Here is a 23,651-nt window from a genome sequence, read left to right as displayed (position 1 = left end):
CTTCAATGCTGCTAAACTCAGCAAACTGGTAGTTGAGGTTTATTCCTTTACTTGCAATTAAGATGAGAAAAAATCAAAGCAAGAAAAAAATAAAATCAGTCCTTTTTCCAGGCCTATATTCATAATTGGTCTGATTTCATTATTTGCTACACCCACCACCCTGAACATCATGAGCAAATACCCATTCAGATTAACTAAATACCACTACTCCACAATTGAGTAGTCAATTCAAGCTGACAAAAACTAGGACACAAAAACCAGGCACAGTGACTTACACCTGTAATCCCAGTTCTTTGAGAGGCTGAGGTGGGCAGATCATTTGAGGTCTGGAGTTTGAGACCAGCCCAGTCAACATGATGAAACCCCATCCTTGCTAAAAAAAAAAAAAAAAAAAAAAATACAGGGCTGGGCGCAGTGGCTCACATCTGTAATCCCAGCACTTTGGGAGGCCGAGGTAGGCAGATCACCTGAGATCAGGAGTTTGAGACCAGCCTGACCAATATGGAGAAACCCCATCTCTACTAAAAATACAAACTTAGCTGGGCGTGGTGGAGCGCGCTTGGAGTCCCAGTTACTCAGGAGGCTGAGGCAGGAGAACTGCTTGCACCTGGGAAGCAGAGGTTGCAGTGAGCCGAAATCACATCACTGCACTCTAGCCTGGGCAACAAGAGCGAAACTCTGTCTCAAGAAAAAAAAAAAAAAATTAGCTGGGCATGGTGGTGGGCACCATTAATCCCAGCTATTCGGGAGGCCGAGGCAGGAGAATCGCTTGAACCTGGGAGACGGAGGTTTCAGCGAGCTGAGATTGAGCCACTGCCTTCCACCCTCAATGACAAAAGAAGACAGCATCTCAAAAAAAAAAAAAAAAACCAGGCCGGGCGTGGTGGCTCTCACCTGTAATCCCAGCACTTTGGGAGGCGAAGGCAGACAGATAATCTGAGGTCAGGAGTTCAAGACCAGCCTGGGCAAAAACCCGTCTCTACTAAAAATACACAATTTAGCTGAGCATAGTGGAGTGTGTCTGTAGTCCCAGCTACTTGGGACGCCGAGAGCCATGATAGTACCAATGCCCTCCCGCCTGGGCGACAGAGTGAGACCCTGTCTCAAAAACAAACAAAGAAACAAACAAAAAAGCCTACAAAAATTCATTGAGCTCTCCACATAAAAAATTTTATGTCTTTCAATTAAAAATTATTTCAGGCCAGGCATGGTGGCTCACACCTAGAATCCAGCACTTTGGGTGGCTGAGGCAGGCAGATGAACTCCTGACCTCAAGTTAAGACCAGTCTGGCCAACATGGTGAAAACCCATCTGTACTAAAAATACAAAAATTAGTTGGGTATGGTGGCGTGTGTCTGTAATTCCAACTACTAGGGAGGCTGAGGCAGGAGAATCACTTGAACCCCGGAGGTGGAGGTTGCAGTGAGCCGAGATCACATCACTGCACTCCAGCCTAGGCGACAAAAACTCCATCTCAAAAAAAAAAAAAAACAGCAGGGCACAGTGGCGCACGTCTGTATTCCAAGCAATTTGGGAGGCCAAGGCAGGCAGATCACAAGGTCAGGAATTCAAGGCCAGCCTGGCCAAAATGGTGAAAACCTGTCTCTACTAATAATACAAAAATTAGCTGGGTGTGGTGGCGCACGCCTGTAGTCCCAGCGACTCTGGACGCGGAGGCAGAAGAATCGCTGGAACCCAGGAGGTGGAGGATGCAGTGAGCCGAGATTGTGCTACTGCACTCTAGCCTGGGGAACAGAGCAAGACTCCATCTAAAAAAAAATAAAAAATAAAAATAAAAAAAATTTTAAAAAAGGCAAAGCGCAGTGGCTCACGCCTGTAATCTCAGCACTTTGGGAGGCTGAGGTAGGCGGATCACGAGGTCAGGAGTTCGAGACCAACCTGGCCAATGTGGTGAAACCCCATCTCTACTAATAATACAAAAATCAGCCGGACATGGTAGCACGTGTCTATAGTCCCAGCTACTTGGGAGGCTGGGGCAGGAGAATCACTTGAACCCAGGAGGCAGAGGTTGCAGTGAGCCAAGATTATGCCACTGCATGCCAGCCTGGACAACAGAGCGAGACTCTGTCTCAAAAACCATAAAAAAAAAAAAAAAAAAAGGCCGGGCGTGGTGGCTCACATCTGTAATCCCAGCACTTGGGAGGCCAAGGCAGGTGGATCACCTGAGGTCAGGAGTTTGAGACCAGTCTGACCAACATGGGGAAACCCCGTCTCTACTAAAAATACAAAATTAGCCAGGCATGGTGGTGCATGCCTGTAATCTCAGCTACTCGGGAGGCTGAGGCAGGAGAATCACTTGAACCCAGTAGGTAGAGGTTGCGATGAGCCAAGATCGGGCCATTGCACTCCAGCGTGGGCAACAAGAGTGAAACTCTGTCTCAAAAAAATAATAATAATAAAAAAAAACTTTCAAATATTTTCAAGAATATGAACATATATAAAATAATGTTTTAAAATTAAAAATCATATTGAAGTCTGCATATAAAATAATTCATTAGTCATAAAGGAAAAGTGTAAAGTATTACCAGCCGTAGGTGTCTTCAGAGCTGTGCTTCCAGGCTTCAGGATCTTGGTGGGGGCCTTAAGCCCGCTTGGTTTTAGCATACTCATTTTCTTTGTATGTCAGAGCTGCTCCTCCTTTGCTTGTCACCACTATCTTTCCCCAACCATCAATACAACTGTGGGTTCTATAGTGAAGTCAGTCTCTGGATTAAATCCAAAAAGAGAAATAAATAAAAAGATTTTATAATCTATAGGAGAAAGTAGGAACAACATGTAGCTTTCACAGACTAAAGCTTTCCTTTTATTTGACAATAATCCATCTCCAGGCTGAACCTAGGAACCTAGAAGACTCTAGTTATTAAAAACATGAAAATGCTGCTGAAATGGATTTAAAGGCAATTTCCTATCCTCAAGACAAGCAGTTAGCCGGTTGCCATGACCCACTCCTCACACCTGTAATCCCAGCACTTTGTGAGGCTAAGGTAGGATTTTTTGAGGCCAGGAGTTCGAAACCAGCCTGATCAATATAGCAAGACCCTGTCTCTACAAAAATAAAAATAAAAATAAATTAGCCAGCAGGCTGAGGGGGAAGGATTTCATGAGCCCAGGAGTTTGAGGCTGCAGTAAGCCATGATCACACCACCGTACTCCAGCCTGGGCGACAGAGCAAGACCCTGACTCAAAACAAACAAACAAACACAAAACACAAAAACAAAAACAAGCAGTTGAGACAAACGAAGTATTTGCTTTGCTTTATTTATCTAATGTTCTCAGCTGAGTACAGCTCCTAAAACCCACACAATCCCTAAAAGAGGGTTCAGAAAAATCTACACCAAACAATGGGGGGAGGAAAAGGAAGCTTTCAGTGTTTCACTTTCATTTCTATATTGCTTACGTTTTACTACAAAAAGTCTGTATTAGCTATATTTTTTAAATCCACAGAATTATGCAATTTACAATATAAAACTATATATATATATATGTTAAACTACAGGAAGATTAAGACTATGTAAGAAAAAGCCCTATCTGGGAAGTGATGAGGGAAAATTACCTTGGTTCTATCTAGAAAAACGCAATATACTGCTGGTTTACTCAAGACCAGATATGAATCTATGACTTTTGGGCTAAGGTAAAATAGTATCCTGTCATCTTCTCTTTACCTCCATAGAAAGTGAGTTGAAGACGACCTTGGGGTTTTGGAATACAGGGAATATTTTCAGACATAATACCTAAAAACAGAACAATTCAAAGAGAAAAATGCTGCCACTTAATGACTTTCTGTCAAATGAGTGTTCTGCATTTTTCTCTGCGAGCAGAGCTTGGATGATGAAGCACAGACCTCACACTCTCATCCTGTCTCCCTCACAGCCAACACCAGCCACTGGCAAAGAATCTGGCCAGGGATGACAAAGGTACCTGCAGCCCACTGCAGCAGACAGAACAGTGCCCTCCCCCAAAGACATGGCCCCCTATCACCTGTGAATGTGACCGTATTTGGAAAAAGCATCTTTGCAGATATAATTAAGAATCTTGAGATAAGATCATCCTGGATTACCTTGGTAGGCCCAAAACCCAATGAAAAGTGTCCCTACAAAAAGAAGTGACCAGGTGTAGTGGCTCACGCCTGTAATCCCAACACTGTGGGAAGCCAAGGTGGAAGGATCACTTGAGGTCAGGAGTCCAAGGCCAGCCTGGCGAACGTGGTGAAACTTCGTCTCTCCTAAAAATACAAAAATTATGGCTGGGTACGGCGGCTCACGCCTGTAATCCCAGCACTTTGAGAGGCCGAGGCAGGCGGATCACCTGAGGTCAGGAGTTCTAGACCAGCCTGACCAACATGGTGAAACCCCGTCTCTACTAAAAATACAAATAGCCAGGCGTGGTGGCACATGCCTGTAATCCCAGCTACTCAGGAGGCTGAGGCAGGAGAATTGCTTGAACCCGGGAGGCGGAGGTTGCGGTGAGCCCAGATTGTGCCATTGCACTCCCACCTGGGCAACAAGAGCAAAACTCTGTCTCAACTACACACACACACACACACACACACACACACACACATTAGGCAGGCGTGGTGGCGCGTGCCTCCTGTAGTCCCAGTTACTTGGAAGGCTGAGGCATGAGAATCCCTTTATCCCAGAAGGTGATGGTTGTAATGAGTCAAGATTGCACCACTACACTCCAGCCTGGGCAACTGAGCGAGACACCATCTCGAAAAAAAAAAAAAAAAAAGAAGATGAGAACACATAGAAAGAAGGCCATGTGAAAACAGAGGCGGAGGTTGGGCATGGTGGTACACGCCTGTAATCCCAGGTACTCAGGTGGCAGGAGAATTGGTTGAACCCAGGAGGCAGAGGCTGCAGTGAGCCGAGAAGGCGCACTGCACTCCAGCCTAGGTGACAGAGCAAGACTATCTCTCAATAAATAAATAAATAAATAAATAGTGTGGTTTGGGAGAAGAATCTGACAGACAGATTAAGAACTGGCATTTGCCTGGGCAACAGAGTGAAACTGTCTCAATAAATAAATAAATAAATAGTGTGGTTTGGGAGAAGAATCTGACAGAGTAAGAACCGGCATTTGCCTGGGCGACAAAGTGAGACTGTCTCAATAAATAAAATAAATAAATAAACAAGTGTGATTTGGGAGAAGATTCTGAAGGACAGAGTAAGAACTGGCATTTACCTGAAGACAGAAGTCACTATCTTGACTATGAATATAAAAGTCCCAGGCTCCCCACCGCCATTACCACCATCACCACCACCATCCGTGATGAGGGAAAGAGAGATTCGGGTGGGAGTCCCTATGCTAAGGCTGTAGCTCTGATTCAGAGTCAGGTTTGAAACCACCTGCTTTACTGTCAGACTCTCACCACACAGCTTGCAAGATTCAAGCAGAGTTATTTGTTCCTGCTGCTGCCTCAGACAGATAGAAGGGATTGGCCAAGTCTCCTCCAGACTCAGCCAACAAAGGCCATGTCTATGTACATAAAATTTGAGAAGGATGCGGACAGGTTAAATGTAGAAATTCCGGCCGGGCGCGGTGGCTCAAGCCTGTAATCCCAGCACTTTGGGAGGCCGACACGGGCGGATCACGAGGTCAGGAGATCGAGACCATCCTGGCTAACACGGTGAAACCCCGTCTCTACTAAAAGTATAAAAACTAGCCGGGCGAGGTGGCGGGTGCCTGTAGTCCCAGCTACTCGGGAGGCTGAGGCAGGAGAATGGCGTAAACCTGGGAGACGGAGCTTGCAGTGAGCTGAGATCCGGCCACTGCACTCCAGTCCGGGCGACAGAGCGAGACTCCGCCTCAAAAAAAAAAAAAAAAAAAAAAAATGTAGAAATTCCCTGGGGCCTTCCCTACTCTTCACCCTGGACCAACATCAGAGAGTGACAAGGACCACGGAGAACTGACAGAGAACAGACGGAGCAGGCACTGTGGTCCTGGAAAACCTTTTATGGTGACAAAATGAAAGAACAAAATACTCCCTAAACTATTTCACTTGGGCAAAACAGGGAACTGTTGGGCTCAGGTCAAGCACTCCCTAAAGAGGAATTTTGAAAACGACCACAAGACCTAACTAGGGAACTTTCAAGTCCTGCAGCTCAGTATCATAAACTCACAAAAATCTGACCATCTTCAAGCCTCAGCCTAAAACACAGAAGCATGTGGTCATCACAAACCAAAGACTAATCACAAGCTCTGTCTAGGGCTCTGCTGTCCAATCCTCATGCCTCTGGTTGTCGGTCCATCCGTGTTCCTTGAATCCTAAAGCAGAGAACTGTGACCAGGACTTAATGAAGGAGAAAAATCTAATCTGTCTCAATAAAAGAATTAGCAGCAACAACGCCAGTGTTGGTTTTTCAAATCTTCCAATTTATAGTTTCTTTTTCATGCATTATTAATGACTGGCATGTAAGGCTTGCTCTGAAAAATTCACTGAAAAACAAAAGATCAAAGTCTTTGTCATGGTACCCACAGCATGCAATGACCAAGAGGCAACATCTCTGTATGTTTCAAGATCAGTGAATCTCACATTGAAACTAATCAATTCCAAAAAGTGTGCAAAAAAAAAAAAAAAAGACACTGTTGCCTCACTAATAAGCTGGGCATATTTGAATTTTTGACACTTGTGCTCAATGAATCAGGAGATTTGGACCTAAAATAAGACAAACTACCCTTCTCCCCCACCCTCCCAACACGAAAGGACCATAACACACAGAACATTGTAATTCAGAAATAATTTTTATGTGAATTACTATCCCATTTGAGCGTTACATTACTATGAATTAGCCACTATTATTACCTCTTCTTTACAAACGAAGAAATGCCGTAGCAATTAAGAAATTAACAGATGTGTTTCCTCATTTGTTAATCACCTGTCTCCTAAGGTCATTCAGCTAAGTGGCAGAGATGCGAACACAGGTATTGTGATTCCAAAGTTCATCTCTTTTCACTAAATTTAATATTCAAACATAGGAGATATCACACATCAAAATGAAAAACATCAGTTCTGCTACTATGAGAATGACCTACCTATGTATGGCATCAAGAGCTCACATAGCACAAATACAAAACTGCCTGTGTCTCAAGTTTTAGCTGTGAAGGTAGGTGTGCAATTACCATTAGTCCAATCAGGAATAAAGAGAATGAGGATTTACAAGGTTATGTGACCTTCCCAAGGTTACTCGATTAAAGAAGTGGTGGCACTCAAGGGCCGGGCGCAGTGGCTCATGCCTGTAATTCCAGCACTTTGGGAGGCCAAGGTGGGTGGATCACCTGAGGTCAGGAGTTCAAGACCAGCCTGGCCAACATGGTGAAACCCCATCTCTACTAAAAATACAAAAAATTAGCTGGGCGTGGTGGCGGGTGCCTGTAATCCCAGCTATTCCGGAGGCTGAGGCAGGAGAATCGTTTGAACCTGGGAGGCAGAGCTTGCAGTGAGCCGCCATTGCACTCCAGCCTCGGCAACAATAGTGAAACCCCGTCTCAAAAAAAAAAAAAAACAACGAAGTGGTGGCACTCTCTGGGACCCAGTGCTCTGCCTAACACACTAGCTCTGAAGAAAATCTACCTACAGGCCGGGTGTGGTGGCTCACGCCTATAATCCCAGCACCTTGGGATGCTGAGATGGACAGATCACTTGAGGTCAGGAGTTCAAGACCAGCCTGGCCCAAAGGGTGAAACTCCATCTCTACTAAAAATACAAAAAATTAGCCAGGCATGATGGCACAGGCCTATAATCCCAGCTGAGGCACAAACATAACTTGAACCCAGGAGGCAGAGGCTGCAGTGAGCCAAGATCGCGCCACTGTACTCCAACCTAGGCTACAGAGTAAGACCCTGTCTCCAAAAAAAAAAAAAAAGAAAGAAAAGGAAAAGAAAATCCACCCACAAGATGGTCATCCATTCATTCAACAAATATTTCCTGAAGAACTACTGTGCAAAAGACTATTCCCTCTTTTCAGCAGCCGGGTGGCAGGGAGGGAGAAAGCTCTGGGTGGCTGAGAGAGTGCTGAACACACAACACGTGTGTCTCGGAGCAGAGAAAAGGGAGCTTACTAGGGAACCATAGTAGGACTACTAAGCAACAGTAGGTATCATGTGAGGTTTGCGGTCATGAATTTAAAGTGAAACCAGGGCAGATCGCCTGAGGTCAGGAGTTAGAAACCAGCCTGGCCAACATAGTGAAACTCCGCGCCTACTAAAAATAAAAAATTAGCCGGGCATGGTGGTAGGCGCCTGTAATCCCAGTTACTCAGGAGGCTGAGGTGGAAGAATCATTTGAATCTGGGAGACGGAGGTTACAGTGAGCCGAGATTACACCACTGCACTCCAGCCTGGGTGACAGAGCAAGACTCCATCTCAAAAAATAAAAATAAAAAATAAAGTGAAATCATTATCTCCAATTTCTCCTTTGTTTTTTCTGTTGTAACACATTTCCGTTCAGGCACAGACACAAAGAAGATACCTAAATTCAACCATAATCAAAATTTGTTGGTGGTAATTTTTTTTTCTTTTTTTTGTTTTTGTTTTTGCTTTTTGAGACGGAGTCTTGCTCTGTCGCCAGTCTGGAGTGCAGCAGCGTGATCTCGGCTCACTGCAACCTCTGCCTCCCGGGTTCCAGCAATTCTCCTGCCTCAGCCTCCTGAGTAGCTGGGACTACAGGTGCCTACCACCACGGCCAGCTAATTTTTGTATTTTTAGTAGAGATGGGGTTTCACCATGTTGGCCAGGATGGCCTCAATCTCTTGATCTCGTGATCCGCCCGCCTTGGCATCCCAAAGTGCTGGGGTTACAAGCGTGAGCCACTGTACACGGCCGGTGATAATTTTTAAAGGGTGTTTGAAAGGTGTCACTAAAATGGGACAGGATATCTGAGATGGGTAAAAAGGGACGTGAAAGGAAAGTAGAGCTGACAGTGAAAAGGCGTGAGGGCAACGGACGAAGGGCCGCTGCAGCGAGGACACTGGATGCTCAGATGTGCATGCGAATCTCCCCAGAATCCTGTGAAACTGCAGCCTCAGCTTTCTTGCACTCCCAGGAGGTATTAATGTTGCCATTTTGAGGACCCTCCACCTCTATGAATATAGCAAGGGGTCAAAGGATAGGAGGTGGTGGTTAGAGTGAGAAGTTTCATCCCTTTGACCACAGGATGGAACTCAGAAGCCTGAGTGCTGAAGGGACTCCTGGTAGGACTGCCCGTGTCTATATTTGGAAGAGGAGGTGTTGGCAGTAAGAAGGGAAAGTGAAAAGGAATGAAAGGAAGAGACAGAAGTCAGTAAAGATGTCAGCTGCAGCAGTGGGTAACAGGTGGCAGCGCTCGAGAGGACCTTGAATATTTGAAGGATAGAGAAACAGTAACATATCAGCAGGAAACAACATGGTCAGCTACCCCATGTGCCTTCCCTGAGGAGCCCCCTTTAGAGGGGTGCAGAAGAGCAGTGTCTTCAGGGGCCATCCAAGTTTTAGCATAACAAGGAGGGAAAGAGAATGCAGAGAAGAGGCAGGTGATAGACAAGTTTCATGATCACAACTTGAATTACAGAGTCAAGAGCTTAAAGAGTTTGGGATGGAAAGAAATAAAGAATTGGGCTCGAGCAGGAGCACTGGTTCACACCTGTAATCCCAGCACTTTGGCAGGCCAAGGCAGATGGATCACCTGAGATCAGGAGTTTGAGATCAGCCTGGACAACATGGCGAAACCCCATCTCTAGTAAAAATACAAAAAATAGCCGGATGTGGTGTTGCATGCCTGTAGTCCCAGTTACTCGGGAGGCTGAGGCAGGAGGACTGCTTGAACCCAGGAGGCAGAGGTTGCAGTGAGCCAAGATCACGCCATTGCACTCCAGCCTGGGCAAGTGCAAGACTCCATCTCAAAAAAAGAAAAAAAGAAAATACATCAAAATGAAGAAATCTAACTATGTGTTGCCAAACTAAAAAGAATTATAGACCAAGTGTGGTGGCTCATGCCTGTAATCCCAGCACTTTGGGAGGCTGAGGCGGGCAGATCATGAGGTCAAGAGATCGAGACCAGCCTGGCCAACACGGTGAAACTAAATGTACAAAATTTAGCTGGGCATGGGGGCGCTTGCCTGTAGTCCCAGCTACTCGGGAGGCTGAGGCAGGAGAATTGCTGGAACCCGGAGGCGGAGATCGTGCCACTGCACTCCAGCCTGGTGACAGAGTGAGACTCTGTCTCCAAAAAAAAAAAGTTTAATCCAAAAAGTCTAGAAAAAGGAAGCTATGAAGAAAATGTCTACTGACTAACAATGGAAAAAGTTTCTCTTGAAAAGAGACAGTCCATGGAGCAGGTACACCAATGTTATGGAAAAGGTTCGTCAGGATCGCAAAGCTGGATAAAAATAGGCATTCGAATAGTCAAGTCAGTGTTCCAAAATTCTATGCTCAGATTACAGTCTTGGTTTTCAACAGTGACTAAAGAGAATGGTGTCTTTTTGGCATTTCTCTGATTAAAAATACAGTTATTTTTTATAAACTACAATCTCTCAATTTGTGTGATTCAATAATCTAATCTCTGAGTAAACGATTTTTTTAAAAAAATGAAGGCCGGGCGCGGTGGCTCAAGCCTGTAATCCCAGCACTTTGGGAGGCCGAGACGGGCGGATCACGAGGTCAGGAGATCGAGACCATCCTGGCGAACACGGTGAAACCCCGTCTCTACTAAAAACTACAAAAAACTAGCCGGGCGAGGTGGCGGGCGCCTGTAGTCCCAGCTACCCGGGAGGCTGAGGCAGGAGAATGGTGTGAACCCGGGAGGCGGAGCTTGCAGTGAGCTGAGATCCGGCCACAGCACTCCAGCCTGGGTGACAGAGCGAGACTCTGTCTCAAAAAAATAAAATAAAATAAATTAAATTAAATTAAAAAATGAGATTCTGGCTGGCACAGTGGTTCACACCTGCTATGCTGCCCAGGCTGGTCTGGAACTCCTAGGCTCAAGTGATCCTCCATGCTTCAGTCTCCCAAAGTGCTGGGATGAAAGGCGTGAACCACTGCACCTGGCCTATTATTATTTCTAATGAATTAATGTTTTTAAATATTCTCAAGTTTTAATTTCTAATATGGTAAATGTTAACAGCCATAACATACATAAACAAAAGCTCTTTAGAGACCTCACTCGTTTTTAAGAATGTCAGAGGGCTGGGTGTGGTGGCACAGTTCAAACCCGTGTTGTTCAAGAGTCAACTATACATAAAACATGCATTTCTATAAAGCAGTCATCAGAAGCACTGGCTCTACAGCAGAGGGTCTCAAAATGTACAGAATCGGCATCACCTGAAAGTCGGTTAGAAATGCAAATCCCAAACCTACTGAAACAAACTCTGAGGGTAGGCCAGCTATCTGTTTTTCTGTTTTGTTTTTGTTTTTGTTTTGAGATGGAGTCTGGCTCTGTGGCTCAGGCTGGAGTGCAGTGGCGCGATCTCTGGTTCACTGCAAGCTCCGCCTCCAGGATTCAGGCCATTCTCCTGCCTCAGCCTCAGGAGTAGCTGGGACTACAGGTACCTGCCACCGTGCCCAGCTAATTTTTTGTATTTTTAGTAGAGACAGGGTTTCACCATGTTAGCCAGGACGGTCTCGATCTCCTGACCTCGTGATCAGCCCACCTTGGCCTCCCGAAGTGCTGGGATTACAGACGTGAGCCATCGCGCGCGGCTGGCCATCTGTATTTTAACAAGCCTTCAGGCAATTTGGATGCTCAAGTTTTTTATTGTTGCTGTTGTTTCAGAGACAGGGTCTTGCTGTCACCCAGGTTAGATTGCAGTGACACAATCGTAGGTCACTGCACCCTTCAAATTCTGGGCTCAAGTGACTCAAACCCCAACCTCCTGAGTAGCTAGGACTACAGGTGTGTGCGATCAAGTCCAGGTAATTTTTTTAAATTTATTTTTTGTAGAGACTGAATCTCACTATGCTGCCCAGGCTGGTCTTAAACTCCTGGGCTCCAGTAATCCTACTGCCTCATTCTCCCAAAGTGCTGGGGTTATAGGCGTGAACCACTGCACTCAGCCCAGATGCTCAAGTTTGAGAACCACTGCTAAGTTATCCATCAAGAAGTAATCTGAGGTTCAACTTCTCAATGATATGGATATAAATCACCTACACGACTGACTTCCCAAACACCTCTATGGCAGCCTTGGTGCTTCCCCTCCTCCATGTTTTCAAGGCTGGGGGTCCCCTTTGTTTCCAATGTCCTTTCCAAGTCTTTTAGTCTTCAGCTGCTGAAACTTGGCTCAAGGGCAAACTGAGGCATTCATCTGCCCCACAAAAGTCCTCGCAATGGAAATCTGTTCATCCTTCCATTACCCATGGCAAGTCTGTGCTCCCACAGTAGCCCCTTGCACACTTGGCCACGTGTGTAACTCACATATTCCACCACACTAGCAATCTCTCAAGGGAAGAAACTATTTTAGTCACCTTTATGTTTTACCCAGCACTTTATAAACAACGCTGACTAAATAAAATGAATGGGAAAAATAGTCTCAAGTATTTAAATGACTCTACAAACCAGCTGGGGTGTACCCAATACCAAACAAAAATTACAGTTGTTGCTTGCTATAGATGACAGAAAACTATATGACAGACATCTAAGCCCAAAGAATTTATAAAGAGCCGGGTGCCGTGGCTCACGCCTGTAATCCTAGCACTTTGGGAGGCCAAAGCGGGTGGATCACTTGAGGTCAGGAGTTCGAGACCAACCTGGCCAACATGGCAAAACCCCGTCTCTACTAAAAATACAAAAATTAGCCGGGCATGGTGGTGCATGCCTGTAGTCCCAGCTACCTGGGGGAGGCTGAGGCATGAGAATTGCTTAAATCCAGGAGAAGTGCTTGAACCCAGGAGGTAGGGGTTACAGGGAACTGAGACAATGTCACTGCACTCCAGCCTGGGTGACAAAGTGAGACTCCATCTAAAAAAAAGAACAAGGCCAGGTGTGGAGGCTCACACCTGTAATCCCAGCACTTTGGGAGGCTAAGGCGGGCGGATCACCTGAGGTCAGGAGTTCAAGACCAGCCTGGCCAACATGGTAAGACCCTGTCTCTACTAAAAATACAAAAATTAGCTGGGCGTGGTGGCACATGCCTGTAATCCCAGCTACTCGGGAGGCTGAGGCAGGAGAATCGCTTGAACCCAGGAGATGGAGGTTGCAGTAAGCCAAGATCGTGCCATCGCACTCCAGCCTGGCGGACAAGAGCGAGACTTAGTCTCAAAAAAATAATAATAAAATAAGAACTTCATGTCAGCTTTAGGACATGAAAAATAAATGACATTTGTGATGTCAAATTTAGTATTCCTGAAAGTAGGACTATTCTTCCTCCCAACAACACAAAAATGTGTTCTACCCTCCATCAAGTCAAGATTTAGTATCTAGTGCGTTAGATACTGCCATAACCTCAATGCCTGGAAAACACCAGAACCTGGGGGATGTTTCAAATAGTTGGAACACCATTTGAATGCACCACCACCAGTCCATACAAGAATCACAAATGTTAGCTGTATTACTAATTCTAAGAATCCAAGCTCCCCATTTTCCACTCAGATATCACTTATCACTACACATTATTTGAACAGTAAATGACATAAAAATCTGTCTTCCAAGCCAGGCACTGTGGCTCACACTTGTAATCCTAGCACGTTAGGAGGCTGAGGTGAGAGGATTGCTTGAGTCCAGGAGTTTGAGACCAGCCTGGGCAACACAGCGAGACTCCCATCTCTACAAAAAAATACGAATTAACTGTGTGTGGTGGATCACACCTTTAGAGCGAGCTACTCAGAAGGCCGAGGCAGGAGAATGGCTTGAGCCCATAAGGCCAAGACTGCAGTGAGCCACGATTACATTACTGCATCTCTAAAAACAAAACAAAAGAAAGAAGGAAATCTGAGGTTGGGTATACCTACAGTTCAAGACCACAGCCTTCTCAAAACATAAAAACATGCTTTCTGTATTTATTCATTCCTTTTAATAAGCAATCCCCTATAACCTGCCTCATTAAGGTAAGAAGATTCAAAATATCCACATAAGGAAAAAAATTTGACTTGTGGTAGAAGAGAGTGAGTTACCAGGATCTTGAACGAAAACAAAACAGGATCCCAGCAATGAATCCCAAAGGTTGGTGGTGAAGTTAGTGCTGTACAACACTTCACGCAAAGCACAAAGGGCGGTCACTGTTCCAGGAACCCCAGAAAACTACCACGGCAAGCCGGCTCAAGAATCACTCCCGCTCTAACGCCTGCTACCACTCAGACCATATCTCAGTAACTACCCTTCCGAGAAAGAGATCTTGCAAGATGAATGTGAATTCAGAGGTTAAAGATTCACTGCTATTCTCCCTAATAAGAATACATACTAAAAGCACAAAAATTGTTTGTTTGTTTGTTTTTGAGACAGGGTTTCATTCCTGTTGCCCATGATGGAGTGCAGTGGTGTCATGTCGGCTCACTGCAAGCTCTGCTTCCTGGGTTCATGCCATTCTCCTGCCTCAGCTTCCCGAGTAGCTGGGACTACAGGTGCACGCTGCCACACACAGCTAATTTTTTGTAGTTTTAGTAGAGACAAGGTTTCACCGTGTTAGCCAGGATGGTCTTGATCTCCTGACTTTGTGATCCGCCTGCCTTGTCCTCCCAAAGTGCTGGGATTATAGACATGAGCCACCACGCCCGGCCATGAAAGTGTTTTAAGAGTCTAGATTTTGGCCGGGCATGGTGGCTCCCACCTGTAATCCCAGCACTTTGGGAGGCTGAGGCAGACAGATCACCTGAGGTCAGTAGTTTGAGACCAGTCTGGCCAACATGGTGAAACCCCATCTCTACTAAACTACAAAAATTAGCCGGGTGTGGTGGTGCGCACCTGTAGTCCCAGCCACTCAGCAGGCTAAGCCGGGAGAATCACTTGAACCTGGGAGGCGGAGGTTGTAGTGAGCTGAGATCAGAGGACTGCACTCCAGCCTGGGTGACACAGAGAAATTCCATCAAAAAAAAAGATTCTGGGTCTTATGCGTTTAAGAAAACAGGGACATGGCCGGGCGTGGTGGCTCAAGCCTGTAATCCCAGCACTTTGGGAGGCCGAGATGGACGGATCATGAGGTCAGGAGATCGAGACCATTCTGGCTAACACGGTGAAACCCCATCTCTACTAAAAATACAAAAAAAACGAGCCGGGCGAGGTGGCGGGCGCCTGTAGTCCCAGCTACTCAGGAGGCTGAGGCAGGAGAATGGCGTAAACCCGGGAGGCGGAGCTTGCAGTGAGCTGAGATCTGGCCACTGCACTCCAGTCCGGGCGACAGAGCGAGACTCCGCCTCAAAAAAAAAAAAAAAAGAAAAAAAAGAAAACAGGGACATGTGACTGTTACAGAGGGTAAAAAACAGAACACACAGGACAATGGTTTTAAAAGCGTAGTCTACTTCAAAAAATAGGATGTGATGTCTCTCTGACATTGACGTGCTTTATGGGGTGCAAAGCAATAAGAAAATTATTTTCTCTCCACTTAAACTCACAGTCAAACTTAGAAAAAGTTCCATTGTTTGCATTACTTAAATAAAAGATGAAAAGGGGCCAGGCGCGGTGGCTCACGCCTGTAATCCCAGCACTTTGGAAGAGCAAGGCGGGCGGATCACTTGAGGTGAGTTTGAGACCAGCCTGGCCAACATGGTGAAACCCCATCTCTACTAAAAATACAAAAATTAGCTGGGCGTGGTGGTACATGCCTGTAATCCCAGTTACTCTGGAGGCTCAAGCACAAGAATCGTTTAAACCTGGGAAGCCGAGGTTGCAGTGAGTCAAAGTTGTGCCACTGCACTCCAGCCTGGGCAACAGAGTGAGACCCTGTCTCAAAAAAAAAGGGGGGGGGGAAGGGACAATGTATCAAGTGTTTGCACCCAGCATACAGAAACACAGGGTTTTCCAAGTTTTTATTTACTTAAGGACAATCCTTAGGCTGGGCACAGTGGCTCACGCCTGTAATCCCAGCACTTTGGGAGGCCAAGGCGGGTAGACCACAAGATCAGGAGATTAAGACCATCCCGGACAACATGGTGAAACACCGTCCCTACTAAAAATACAAAAATTAGCTGGGTGTGGTGGTGCCCACCTGTAATCCCAGCTCCCAGGAGGCTGAGATTGCGATGAGCCGAGATTGCACCACTGCACTCCAGCCTGGCGACAGAGCGAGACTCCGTCTCAAAAATTAAAAAATAGAAGGACAGTCCTTTAAGAAGTTAATATTAGCCCTCAGAGACTAGGTTTCTGAATATTTGTATGAACCAACACCTTTTCTTCCAACTCCAACTGAAACAGGTACAAAGAGCAAAAGGCAGAATAATCAAAAATAGATGGTGACAACTTCTCGATTGTGATGCATCTGAATTGAGACCTCTGGGTCACAAAGAATTTCTACCACTGATAAAGTAATCATTTCAAACTGTTACTTTTTCACAAAAGAAAAAACTTGATATTTATTTGAAGCAAAAATTGATGGTAAATTCCATAGCAAACAGAGCCACTGACTACTCACGTACACACAGTAAAAACACTTTCTACTCAACTATGGAGTTTTCTGCTTTGGAGTTTTCTGCTTTTAAAAGTCCTGCCAAAAAAAAAAAAGTCCTGCCAGTGGATATTCACAATGATTTTCTCACCATCATACAATCTCTTTCCACAAAATAAAGAGGGCCTGGGGTCATGTCTTTACTTTTTATCTATAAGAAGTTGAAGAAAGTCAACACAAATCTAGAATATGAAAATAGTACCTCATGGTGTCTGTGGAATTGAGGCAGATATCAGCTCATATCCTGCCAGAAGCTGGGCAAACATTTTTAACAGCCTGGCTGTGAGGTCATGACGATGACCTCACAAACAGGAATTCTGATGGTAGTCGGCCTCTGGGCTGAAACCTCACCACTTTAAAGAAAAACCAGAGGGTTCCGTATCCCTGAATCTGGAGCTGATGACTCAAGAAATGTCCTTCCTCCTAAGAAATAATCCTCCCATCTGAGATTAGCAGCATCTAATCTCAGTTTTCTCCACTGCTGACCAGCATCAGCAACACAGGTAAGCAGAGAAAAGCACGTCCACCTAAATAGCTGAACACCAGTCACGTATGCATATCTGTATTACCTGCAAACTTCCAGTACGCAAGTTTTTCTTTCGATTCGGATCCAAACACTTTTTCTTAGTGTTCTTTACTGGAAAATTGGGCTACATTTAAGAATCCTGGCCAGGCGCGGTGGTTCACGCCTGTAATCCCAGCACTTTCGGAGGCCAAGGCAGGCGGATCATGAGGTCAAGAGATCGAGACAACCCTGGCCAACATGGTGAAACCCCGTCTCTACTAAAAATACAAAAATTAGCCGAGCATAGTGGTGCACACTTGTAGTCCCAGCTACTCAGGAGGCTGAGGCAGGAGAATTGCTTGAACCTTGGAGGTGGAGGTTGCAGTGAGCCGATACTGCGCCACTGCATTCCTGACTGGCGACAGAGCAAGACTTCATCTCAGAAAAAAAAAAAAAAAAAAAAATCCTGATAACTGAGTAGGAAATAAATAATAAACTTAAAATTTTACCCTTGCCAGTCGGGCGCGGTGGCTCACGCCTGTAATCCCAGCACTTTGGGAGGCCAAGGTGGGCGGATCACGAGGTCAGGAGATTGAGACCATCCTGGCTAACATGGTGAAACCCTGTCTCTACTAAAAACACAAAAAATTAGCTGGGCATGGTGGCAGGCGCCTGTAGTCCCAGCTACTCGGGAGGCTGAAGCAGGAGAATGGCGTGAACCCAGGAGGTGGAGGTTGCAGTGAGCCAAGATCGTGTCGCTGCACTCCAGCCTGGGTGACAGAGCGAGACTCCGTCTCAAAAAAAAAAAAAAAAATGTTTTTAAAACACACAAGTTTGGCCAGGCGTGGTAGCTCACAACTATAATCCCAGCGTTTTGGGAGGCCAAGGCAGGAGGATTACTTAAGTCCAAGAGTCTGAGAGTTGCCTGGGCAACATAGTGAAACTCATCTCTAAAAAAAAATTTTTTTTAATTAGCTGGCCATGGTGGCACCTGCCTAGAATTCCAGCTACTTGGGAGACTGAGGCGGAAGGATCGCCTGAACCTAGGAGATTGAGTCCAGCCTGGGCAATATAGCAAGACTTTATCTCTAAAATCTTTTTTAAAAAGTTTAAGGGAAAAAAAGAGACTTATTATAGAAAATACATATTTTAATAAAATCTAACCCCCCTTCCTCCTGACCAGGTATCTGAAAAAAAAAAACAAAACCTTAAGCAATTTACAGAAACAAGAGGTTCCACAAAATCAGCAGTTCCCAAAAACAAGAATGGTGAAAATTACGCTCATACAAGAAGGAATAATATTCTTTATAATTCTCATCTAATTTCTTAAGGTTATGTTTACTCCTATTTTTTAAATGTCATGGTTCAAATAAATACAAAAGTACGAACAGAGAGCTGGACTGGGAAGTGAGACACCTAAACTCCTGTCCCAGCTGGACGACCCTGAACAACTCACGTAACCCCTTCCTCGGCTCAGTATTCCCACCTGCAACCTGAGGACACTCATTAAATAAGATCTGTTTCTAACTCCACACCTTCACAGTGTTGGTCCTGTTTTGGGTATCAGATCCAAATCCTGTAAGCAAAAGGTCAAGGATTCAGAAGTGAAAGGAAAGATGGTGGCTCTAACTTTGCCAAAGTAAAAAGTACAGGCCTCTGCCATCAGTGAAGAAAGAACCCAAATCTGGTAAGAGTTTCAAACGGGCTCAGCACCTCCTGGCACACATAGAGCGGCATTGCACTGCCCCAAGAAAATCACATCTCTGCACGTCAGACCCTTTCCAGTCCATTTTGCCCCATCCACAAAATGAAAATGCCACTTGATTTACTAAATCTAAAAATTCTGTTGGGAGGCAAAGGAGAGTTAGAGAATTTGCAATGAATTTAACCTGCCAGGAGAGGGAGTTTAACACCAAGCTTCCAGAAACAGGCTGCGTGGTAGCTACAACGTCCAGAAACCCAGGTTTCAACGCGGCCCGGCTGCACAACCCAAAGGAAATTCAGCACCAGGCGGGTGAAGTGACTTACCTGTGCACAGCTGCACTCGCAGACTTCAGAGCCCCCACCTAATTCTATAATGCTATATGTCCATGAACTTAATAACAGAAGGTCAGGGGAGAGACGTTCTGAGAGCAATGAAAGTCTATCTTAAGATAAAGATGTTTCTGAAGCTGATTTTTCAAGTCAAACTTGAGACAGAAATTCAAAGGCTATGTTCTCATATCACATTCCTGGGTTTGGGAGGTTCATTCACAGCTTAATCCTGTCCCCTGAAGTCACGGTTACGTAAGTATGCTGTGTCACTTGCTGTCCCCACCCCCAACACAGGAGATGCAATGTAACCTGAGCTCCCTGGCTTCAGCCACTGAAAACACTTACACAACACTGGGACCTTTCCAAATTGACTTGTTCCCTCTAAACAAAGGGCAAGCTAGTTGATTTTCGTCCTTCCACTTCGTTCACATTTGTATTTCTGTATATACAGAAAAGACTGAAAAAGATAAATAAGATTGAAGGGTATTTGCAAATTTTCTTCAATTCTTGAGTAAAACAGGAAAGTCAACTATTCAACGTCACAGAAGAGTAACCAAAAAAAAACAAAAAAAAAAGTTTATGGGCCTGCTTAGCCCCAATTTAAAAACATCACATCTCCTGGCTGAACTGAGTTTAAGATCCTTGGATGGGCTTCATTTCCCACGTACAGACTGTTTCTAGAGCCAGGCCCCATACACTACTGCCACGCGCAGCACACTGCCACACGCAGCACACTGCCACACAGAAGGGCTTTTGGGGGCACATGGCAAACGGCTCTCCAAGAACACAGGAGACACGTCAGCAGTCTCTTCTGACTACTCTTCTTGCCCTCTTCCTTCTCTGGACTACTCCAGCTACTGGGCAGGCTTCGATTACGGAATGATGACTCACACGCATTCCTGCCTTGTTTGCATATCATGCTATGACTAAGTCCCATGAGATTTGATTTGTCTTCGCAACCAAAGAACCTAAAAAAGTTTGATACACAGTAAGAGTTCAAAAAAATTCGAGTCAACAGCAAAACAAGAATCCATAAAATTATGCAAAATGATGCAATTTTCAAACTAAAGCATCAAGTAACTGTATCTTACACTCCAAACACCTGACAAACCCAGCAGCATTAGAGGGTTTCCCAACTCTGGATCCTTTTTTTTTTTTTCTTTTTTTTGAGATAGAGTTTCACTCTTGTCGCCCAGGCTGCTGGAATTCAGTGGCACGATCTCAGCTCACTGCAACCTCTGCCTCCCGGGTTCAAGCCATTCTCCTGCCTTAGCCTCCCAAGTAGCTGGGATTGCAGGCATGTGCCATCACTCCTGGCAAATTTTTTGTATTTTTAGTAGAGATGAGGTTTCGCCATGTGAGTCAGACTGGTCTCGAACTCCTGACCTCAGGTGATCCGCCTGCCTTGGCCTCCCAAAGTGCTGGTATTACAGGCGTGAGCCACCGTGCCTGGCCTGGATCCTTTTTTAAAAAGTGGGCCAATGAAGGGTGGGTATGGTGGTTCACACCTGTAATTCCAAGACTTTGGGAGGCTAAGGTGGCAGGATGCTTTGAGCCCAGGAGTTCAATACCAGCCTTAGAAACTTGGTGAGACCTCATCTCTAATTATTAACAAGTAGCTCAATGGGCTGGGCGCGGTAATCCGAGCACTCTGGGAGACCAAGGCAGGTGGATCACTTGAGGTCAGGAATTCAAGACCAGCCTGACCAACACGGGGAAGCCCCATCTCTACCAAAAATACAATATCAGTGGCTCAAGCCTGTAATCCCAGCACTTTGGGAGGCCAAGACGGGTGGATCACGAGGTCAGGAGATTGAGACCATCCTGGGTAACATGATGAAACCCCGTCTTCACTAAAATGTACAAAAAACTAGCCGGGCGAGGTGGCGGGCGCCTGTAGTCCCAGCTATTCGGGAGGCTGAGGCAGGAGAATGGTGTAAACCCGGGAGGCAGAGCTTGCAGTGAGCTGAGATCCGGCCACTGCACTCCAGCCTGGGCGACAGAGCGAGACTCCGTCTCAAAAAAAAAAAAAAAAAAAATTAGCCAGGCGTGGTGGCACATGCCTGTAATCCCAGCTACTCGGGAGGCTGAGGCAGGAGAATAGCTTGAACCTGGGCGGCAGAGGTTGCAGTGAGCAGAGATGGCGCCACTGTACTCCAAACATGTAGGTCAATGAAGCTAAGGGCAAACTGTTCAATTACTACCTACAATGAGTGCCATTTAACAGGTATGAGTCTGGGCTGGGCACGGTGGCTCATGACTGTAATCCCAGCACTTTGGAAGGCCAAGGCAGGAAGATCACCTGAGGTCAGGAGTTTGAGACCAGCCTGACAGATATGGTGAAGCCCGTCTCTACTCAAAATACAAAATTAGCCAGACGTGGTAGCACATGCCTGTAATCCCAGCTACTCGGGAGGCTGAGGCAGAAGAATCGCTTGAACCCGGGAGGTGGGGGTTGCAGTGAGCCGAGATTGCGCCATGGCACTCCAGCCTGGGTAACAAGAGCGAAACTCTTTCTCAAAAAAAAAAAAAAAGTATGAATCTCAAATTAGATAATTACATTGTTGACACTATTATACTTTCTAGACCAGCACTGTCCAATAGGAATATAATGCAGTACAAATGTGTAATTCTGAATTTTCTAGTATCCATTTTTTTAAAAATGAAAAAGAAACAGGTGAAATTAATTTTCATGATACAGTTTATTTAGCCCAATAGATCTAAAATACTATTTCAAAATGTAATCAAGGGCTGGGCACGGTGGCTCACGCCTGCCCAAGTGGAAGGATCACTTGAGTTCAGGATTTCAAGACAAGCCTGAGCAACAAAGTGAGACTCCATCTCTATGAAATTTTAAGAAATTAGCTGGGTGTAGTGGCACACACCTGCGTCCCAGCTACTCAAGAGGCAGGGGTAGGATGACTGCTTGAGCCCAAGAGTTTAGTTAAAAGCTGCAGAGGCCGGGCACGGTGGCTCAAGCCTGTAATCCCAGCACTTTGGGAGGCCGAGACGGGTGGATCACGAGGTCAGGAGATCGAGACCATCCTGGCTAATACGGTGAAACCCTGTCTCTACTTAAAAATACAAAAAACTAGCCAGGCGACGAGGCGGGCGCCTGTAGTCCCAGCTACTCGGGAGGCTGAGGCAGGAGAATGGCGTAAACCCGGGAGGCGGAGCTGGCAGTGAGCTGAGATCCGGCCACTGCACTCCAGCCTGGGTGGCAGAGCAAGACTCCGTCTCAAAAAAAAAAAAAAAAAAAAAAGCTGCAGAGAGCTATAGTCATGCCACTGCACTCCAGCCTGGGCAACAGAGCAAGACCTCATCTCCTACCCAGACACCCTGGCTCATGCCTGTAATCCCCGCCCTTTGGGAGATCGAAGCACGTGGATCACTTGAGGTCAAGAGTTTGAGAGCAGCCTGGCCAACATGGTGAAACCCCATCTCTACTAAAAATACAAAAATCAGTCGGGCATGGTGGTGGGCACTTATAATCCCAGCTACTGGGGAGGCTGTGGCAGGAAAATTGCTTGAACCCAGGAGGCGGAGGTTGCAGTGAGCTGAGATCGCACCACTGCACTCCAGCCTGGGTGGCAGACCAAGACTCCACCTCAAAAAAAAAAAAAAAAAAAAAAAAAACCTCATCTCTAACAACAAATGTGATTAATGTAAAATTATTAGTATTTTACATTCTTTTTTCAAAATCGATCTTTGAAATCCACTGTGTATTTTATACTTATAGCACACCTCATTTTGGACTCACCATATTTCATGTGCTCAATATGTGATTATGTGGCTCGTGGCTACTACACAGGACAACACCGGGCTAGAATACATACTGAAGGCAGAATATAAGCAGCTCTCCTCTTGGCATCGATAGGAAAACTAACAAGCAGATAATACCCAGGCCCCGCTGGGTATGCAACATCCATCTTTTGTGCTCCATTCCAACACGTATGTGAGGAAAAGGACAGAGAAATGTAAAACTCCTGAATCTCGAACTGGGAATAATTTAATTGTTCTTAGCATAGAAGAGGAAAAAGTAGCACTTACAGTAACAGGAACTTTAAAATATCTATTTGACAGGTGATACATAATGTATAAGGAAGCCCTGCTGGCAGCACAAGGCACTGCCCAGTAAAACCGAGAGCTCAGCACAGAGTCTGAAAACACACTCACATGAAACTCACAACAAAATACAGTACAGAGACTGAGCTACCGATGAAAAATTTAATAAGTACGTCTCAAAGCACGTGAAAGGAACCTGTGGCTGGAGATTTAAGGCCAACACAGCAGGATACATCATTTCTTGTTTTGTCGTTGTTGTTGTTTGTTTGCTTTTTGGTACAGAGTCTCACTCTGTTACCAGGTTGGAGTGCAATGGCGCGATCTCGACTCACTGCAACCTCTGCCTCCTGGGTTCAAGCAATTCTCCTGCCTAAACTCCTGAGTAGCAGGGATTACAGGCACCCATCACCATGCCCAGCTAATTTTTTTATTTTTAGTAGACAGGATTTCACCATGTTGGCCAG

At 45.6% G+C, this 23,651-nt stretch overlaps 1 protein-coding gene across 13 annotated transcripts in view; it reads right to left on the bottom strand.

The window, feature by feature from the left end:
* Positions 1-23,651, bottom strand: part of CLIP1 (CAP-Gly domain containing linker protein 1) — a 158,378-nt gene that overhangs the window by 110,628 nt on the left and 24,099 nt on the right. For all 13 annotated transcript variants that reach the window (XM_033220292.1, XM_033220293.1, XM_033220295.1 and 10 more), the window contains exon 2: positions 2,547-2,737. In XM_033220292.1, coding sequence (XP_033076183.1) covers positions 2,547-2,631 — 85 coding nt within the window. In that variant the 5' untranslated portion in view covers positions 2,632-2,737. The remainder of the gene's footprint in view (positions 1-2,546; positions 2,738-23,651) is intronic.

Source organism: Trachypithecus francoisi, unplaced genomic scaffold (assembly GCF_009764315.1).
Source record: "Trachypithecus francoisi isolate TF-2019V2 unplaced genomic scaffold, Tfra_2.0 Lachesis_group11, whole genome shotgun sequence".
Lineage (NCBI taxonomy): Eukaryota > Metazoa > Chordata > Mammalia > Primates > Cercopithecidae > Trachypithecus > Trachypithecus francoisi.
This window is presented reverse-complemented; position numbering and strand designations above follow the sequence as displayed.